We start from the raw sequence: 6,000 nt of genomic DNA, 5'->3' as shown, positions 1-6,000 counted from the left end.
TAAATAAGCATTTTTTTAATTATAAAATGTGCACATAGGTAGCGAGGAATAGAGATGTTATATCCTCAGGGTTCAAATACGTGGAACCAAAGTCTGATTGGAGCAAATTATTTAAGGCGAGAGAGAATCGAACAACAGTGGAGACGTTAATAAAATATGCGATCTATACGAGTCCACTGTGTGTGATGCTTTGTCACTATTATTATGCTATAATGCTGGTGCTGCTGGTACCTTGCAGTGAAATGTTGCTCTGTACTTAGTTTATATATTTTACACACAAAACATTACATCTGACTGTTTGTGTGTTGGGGTTTGTTAAGTCAGCCATTTTAGGTTCAGGATGACCTGTCACCCTTCCCCCAACACACACACACACACACACACACACACACACACACACACACACACACACACACACAGAGGTATTTAGGTTGTAGAGATTTGTCTATATGTGTTGTGTGTGTTTGGGGGTGGTGATCTCTGGGGAGCGAGGAAGGAGAGAAGAGTGTGACTGTACACACTAATTCTTAATCTCTCTCCCTCTCCTTGTCTTTTGTCAGACACACACACACACACACACACACACACACACACACACACTGTTCCACTGATTCATTCATGAGCCAGTGATAAGAGAAGTAAAAGTGCATGCCTGAACAGATTCGGGGTGATGAATATGATGATAAAGATAACATCACAGGTGCTCAAGCTTTAATCCAGATCAGATTTCCAGATATTTGACCTCTGATGGAAAAGTGGAGCTTAATCCCAAAGTTATTTGTCTCGAGTCTGCTGACTGAAACTTTCACAGAAAGAGGTCAGGGTGCATAAATGTTCCTTAAATCAGAACAAACTGACCCTGACCGAAGACAAAACAAAGATAACAGTAGCATGTTCACTACATTACACTATTCAAAATACCCACAGTGATGAAGACTCAAGGACTCAAAGATGCACATGTGATTTGTTTTAACAGTAACACACACACAGCTGAAAGGGAAACATACTTTAAACTATAGCAGAATACTACCGTCAAACTACTTTGGGAAACAAGAATAAAAGTACATTCTGCTTAAATCATCGACATTAGAGCCAGCTCTAATCCCACTGATCAGGCTGCAGAGCTGAGATGGGTTCAACAGTGCTTAAACAGATGTGTAACCCTGAAAATAAAAACTTTTTCAGTGTTCCTCTCGGAGATTTTTTGATCTGTGAAGGTACTTGAGAATAAGAATTCAAAGCAGCTGTTAGAACTCAGCAAAGTTTTTAAAAAGGTGTCTCACCTCTGTGCTGAGCGGCGGCTTGCCCCATCAGCAACAAAAGCAGCAGCACTTTCATCCTCACACCCTTGAGTCAAATCTGAGTGTCGCTGTTATTTCGCGAGTGTTTGCTCCATGCAGCAGAACTAGAATTAACTGGTAGAATCAATGTGGCTCATAGGAATGCTTGCTGCAGAGTGCCTGAACACCACAGTGACTCCAACTCACACTACCCCTCCCCCTAACCCCTTTCTCATTCATTCAGCCCAAAAGGGCTTGTATGGGGTGGGGGGGATGTACCATTTGATCTTTGGGGGAGGGTGGTAAGGGCCTTTTTTTTGTACACTTTTTTAAGCATTAATGTAAACAATAAAAGAGAAACTGTAAACACTCTTTGCTTCATTTATTTTGTATTGAATTTTGGCAGTTGTTTACAAGATGTTGTTGTTTACTGGGTCCTGCAGGATTTCATTTCCGTTACATAAATTAAACAGAATCAAAGCAACAAAGCTTCTTCAAAAAATCACTGATGTGAGATGAAAATCATGCAGTTTAGTATCAATGTGCAGTTTATGAGACTGTAAAAGGGCAGCTACAATAATAGCACATTGGCCAACTATGTAAGTTAACACACTTAACAAAGTCATAGCCCTACCATTAAGACACAGAGAATCTGACGGACTATAAATGAGAATGTTTTAATAAATTAAAAGACAATTCTTTTTTTTTCTCAGGTGCAGCCTTGGTGGTGTTTAATAGTTTGAAGCATATTAAAGTTGATACAACAATAAAATAAAAAGTTTGATGATAAAGTTGTTTCTAAGAATTCCTATCTGTCACTGATCATCCGGGAAATGCAACGATGATGCTACTGGAAAACTTTAGGCCCTCTGGACACAGAGGTCCAAGGAATGCTGCCGCTATATTCTAGGGAACTGATTGGTCAGTAGACAGTGATTTCAAACCTGCTGATCTTTAGTCTAACCCGCTCTGGAGCAGATAAGGTTTGCAGCATAAATTATACCCTAATAAGACGTGAACCCCGGGTTAACCCTGAAGTTACCAAGATAAGGCAAAAAGCTGCTTCAGCCCTCAGGTCATTTACACCTATCAGTGACTGCCACTGAATCTGCAGGTCCAAGAGCTCTGGATTAAAAGCAAAACATGAGAAGAATTATTACAGTGTAAAGAGCAGAGGAGAAGAATGAGTTTTACGTTTCCTAGTTTAAACTGAAAGGAGGAAAAGGTTAAATTGCATTAAAACAGCAGCCTGTTCCTTTAACTGCCCCCCTTCGCTGCAGAAGCTCTAAAGCATTGTCTTCATTGCTAGACAGGCAGACTGTACCATCTATCAGGGGGTACAACTATATCATTCAGGCTTTTGTTTCACCAGTTTAATTGCTTTTCACTTCTGTAATTTTGAGAATGTTACAGGTGAGCAAAACACACATATATTTCCCATTTATACCATTTGTGTTTTTACTATTTATATTTCCTCTACAATTTCTGTTTCACACACAACCATCATCTGGTTATTACTTTTTTGGTGCATGCCGATAATACTTAGGTAATATATAATAATAGTAGGTATTTGTCTTTCACAACAGTTCTCAAGCTTAGTTTTTTTAATGGTTTATTTGTATAAAATTTTGCTGGCCTTTGACTCTGCTGATGAATGTGTTAGGACCACTGAAATGGGACTGCCGACAAGAGGCCCAACCATAACCACAAGTCTATGAAGTTTGGGAAATAACTTGAGATGCAGCAGTTCTGATTTTCACGAACTATAACCCATTATCATTAAAATGTAAATTAATTCATTAAAAACAATTTCAAAGTGAAACATTTCACTTTATCTTTAGTATATGATGTAAATATATGTAAAAAGGTTTTTCACAGTAGTATGATTTTTGAGGTGTTTTCCTGTTTATCAATCTTTGAATGAGCTTTAACAGGGCTGTGTAACATATGATTAACTCTAAAATGATGAGTCTGTGATAGCTCAGATGTCTGGATGTCTGCTCTCGTCTGAGTCATGACACTGCCCTTAGGTAGTGAGTGTTGCATCAGTCGCAGCTCAGCATGGGGCAGATTATAACGTGATTCGTGTAGACTTTGGAAAGTGCTAGAAGGCAATTAAAATTTGTGAATAAAAAGACAGAGCTAGTAGTAAAGATATGCATTGATTTACATTAGTTTTTATATAACAGTGAAGTGGATGCCGTTAAAACTATGTATTATAGGATTAATGTTAACCTGCCTTCTTGACATCTTTTAACCTTGTAACAAAAAAAGAAAAAACAAATCCAGTTCTTCCACTGCCTAACAAAACAAAATTGACCACTTTAAAGCAAACTGACAGTTTCACGGTTTTTGTGCTGCATCTTGTATGCTCGTTGCATGAACAACATCACCCTTCTGTGCTCCTTCCTGACCTAAGAAAAAAAGGGCCTAGTAATAGTACCATTGTTCCTTTACTAAAACTAGCAACAAACTACTTCATCTTGCTAAACATACAGTTTGATAATTATTTGATCCCATGCTGAATTTTTAAGTTTGGTCACTTACAAAAACAAAACAAAAGCCTCTAGTTTTGTAGTTTCATTTTAATGGAGAGAGACGACACACATTACATAAAAGTTATAAATCAATTTGCGTGTCATTAAGTATAACTATTCGATCCCCTGCAGTCCAGCCAGAATTCTGGCTCCAACAGATTGGTTGTGTGCCCATCAGGCACTTACATTATAATCAGTCAGTCAATCAATCAGTTGCAGACACTCCTGATCTCAACTCGTTATGTGTAGAAAGCATCTATCCATAGAAACAATTTGTTCCATTCCAACCTCTTCTGGTCATGAGCAACAAGACTGGGGACCTGCACAAAGATGTAAAAGCTACCAGACATTCAACAAGAAGCTTGGTGAGAAAATGACCACTGTTAGTACGATTATTCAGAAATAAAAGAAATGTAGAATGACCATTTGTGTCACGGTCCTGCGTTGGTGACCAAGTGTTGATTTCATCATGGTTCATCACTGTTACTTTTAGCTCCCTAAGTTTTCTAGTATTCCTTGAATTCTAGTTCTTGGGTCGTGTTCCTGTGCCCCTCATGTTTAGTGTAGGTTTAGTTCTGCCTTCATGTTTATTTTCTTGTTCCCGAGTCAGTTATGTCTCATGTCACTCCTGTCCCCGTGCTCCATTCCTCTGTGCCTGCCATGTGTTTCCTGTTTTATTTTGATAGTCCCTGTCCTGTGTTCAGTGTTTTGAGTTTTAGTCCCAGCTATGTTTCCCCATCCTCTTGTTATGCTGTGTATTTTAGCCCTCAGTATTTAGTAGTTTAGTTCGAATTACTAGCTCCTCGCTTTCAGGTTTTGTTTTCTGTATGAAGAACCATTTACAGTCAAAATAAAGCTGCCTTCTTTAGTTCACTCCTTCATTGTCCATGAGTCTTGCTTTTGGGTCCGACATCCTGCTGGCCACACAGCAAACCATGACAATTTGTCTGGAGATCTGTGCAAGACCTTGCTTCACAGGGTAATGATGATCATGAGATCAGCCCAAAACTGTGCCACTATGGACTGAAATGTTGACGTGCTTGCAAGATCCCTCTTCTCAAAGGGGCACATGCACAGGCCTGTCTTAAGTTTTCCAATAAACATCTAGACAAACATCTTTATCACTGCTAAAATATGAGAACCAATAAAACAAATATAATACGCAAAGCTGTCATTATTAATGTTTAAAGCATGTTGATTTGATTGACACCTTTATTTGTCACCATGTCAAAAAATAAGTGTGGTTTGTGACATCTAACTAATCAGCAGGTGAGTGAGGTTGATGCAGCAGCATTCTGCTTTACAAGCAGCACCTGATATAAAAACGACTGAGCACACTGTTGCATTTCTTGAATTATATATTTATTATAACACGGCATTATAACATAGCTTTAGTAATGGTGTGTGTGTGAGGGAGAGGGACAGAGATGAAGAAAGAGCATCCTCTCAGCTGGTCCAGGTGAGTCTGAATCCTGAAGGTAGGGTGGAGTACTGGCCTTGGAAAACAACATAGACTTGGTGGGCAGTGGCTGTGAATGGAGCAATGTTGGTTTCCTGAACAAACAACACAGAAATAGGAGAAACTTACATTTTTATACTGAAACTATCAACAGTGACTCACTCTAAATAGCTAAGAAACAGGAAAAAAACAACACCTTACCAATCATAGTTACCAAAGTACAATGTCTGTGCTTTATTCTGACAAAGAATTCAAAGAAAACATTATATCTATATGGAAATGAACACAATACAACTCTAAATACTGAAGAAAAAATTCAAATTATATATTATTTTTGCATGACACCATAATCTATTGCAAAATGAATAGGTAAATAAGTACACTAGTTACCTTATACTGCACACTCAATCTAAACTTTTTGTTATTGTAATTTTATAAACAGTACACCTGCACAATGACTGTAACTAGCAAAACCACCTAAATATGAGACATTAGCTCAGTTTTGTGATTGTTAATATTCAAACTGTCAGAGTTAAAGAGGGAACGGCTGCAATCACAGCATTTTTTTTCAGTTGGTGAAAGATGGACTTTCAAAAGTGTTACTTTGGTGCCACATGTTTTGGGGTTTGAAAGTCGCAGAGACACAGTGTTTTGAAAATATGTATCTTATTTGTTTGACACTGTTATCCTGGTGCTTGCTGTTTTTTGGAATTTTGATAAATTT

General features: G+C 38.1%; 2 protein-coding genes across 2 annotated transcripts in view; both read right to left on the bottom strand.

Annotated features, from left to right (window-relative positions):
* LOC106633626 (laminin subunit alpha-1) overlaps nt 1-1,471 on the bottom strand; it is a 6,051-nt gene extending 4,580 nt beyond the window's left edge. The window contains exon 1 of the mRNA XM_014339710.2: nt 1,284-1,471. Coding sequence (XP_014195196.2) covers nt 1,284-1,338 — 55 coding nt within the window. The 5' untranslated portion in view covers nt 1,339-1,471. The remainder of the gene's footprint in view (nt 1-1,283) is intronic.
* A 2,440-nt stretch (nt 1,472-3,911) lies between these two features.
* The window catches only part of cubn (cubilin (intrinsic factor-cobalamin receptor)), a 70,313-nt gene continuing 68,224 nt past the window's right edge, over nt 3,912-6,000 (bottom strand). The window contains exon 67 of the mRNA XM_005941275.2: nt 3,912-5,371. Within this exon, the coding sequence (XP_005941337.1) occupies nt 5,264-5,371 (108 nt within the window). The 3' untranslated portion in view covers nt 3,912-5,263. The remainder of the gene's footprint in view (nt 5,372-6,000) is intronic.

The sequence above is a fragment of the Haplochromis burtoni genome, unplaced genomic scaffold, assembly GCF_018398535.1.
Source record: "Haplochromis burtoni strain Fernald_Lab_line unplaced genomic scaffold, NCSU_Asbu1 Contig_309, whole genome shotgun sequence".
NCBI classification, from domain to species: domain Eukaryota; kingdom Metazoa; phylum Chordata; class Actinopteri; order Cichliformes; family Cichlidae; genus Haplochromis; species Haplochromis burtoni.
This window is presented reverse-complemented; position numbering and strand designations above follow the sequence as displayed.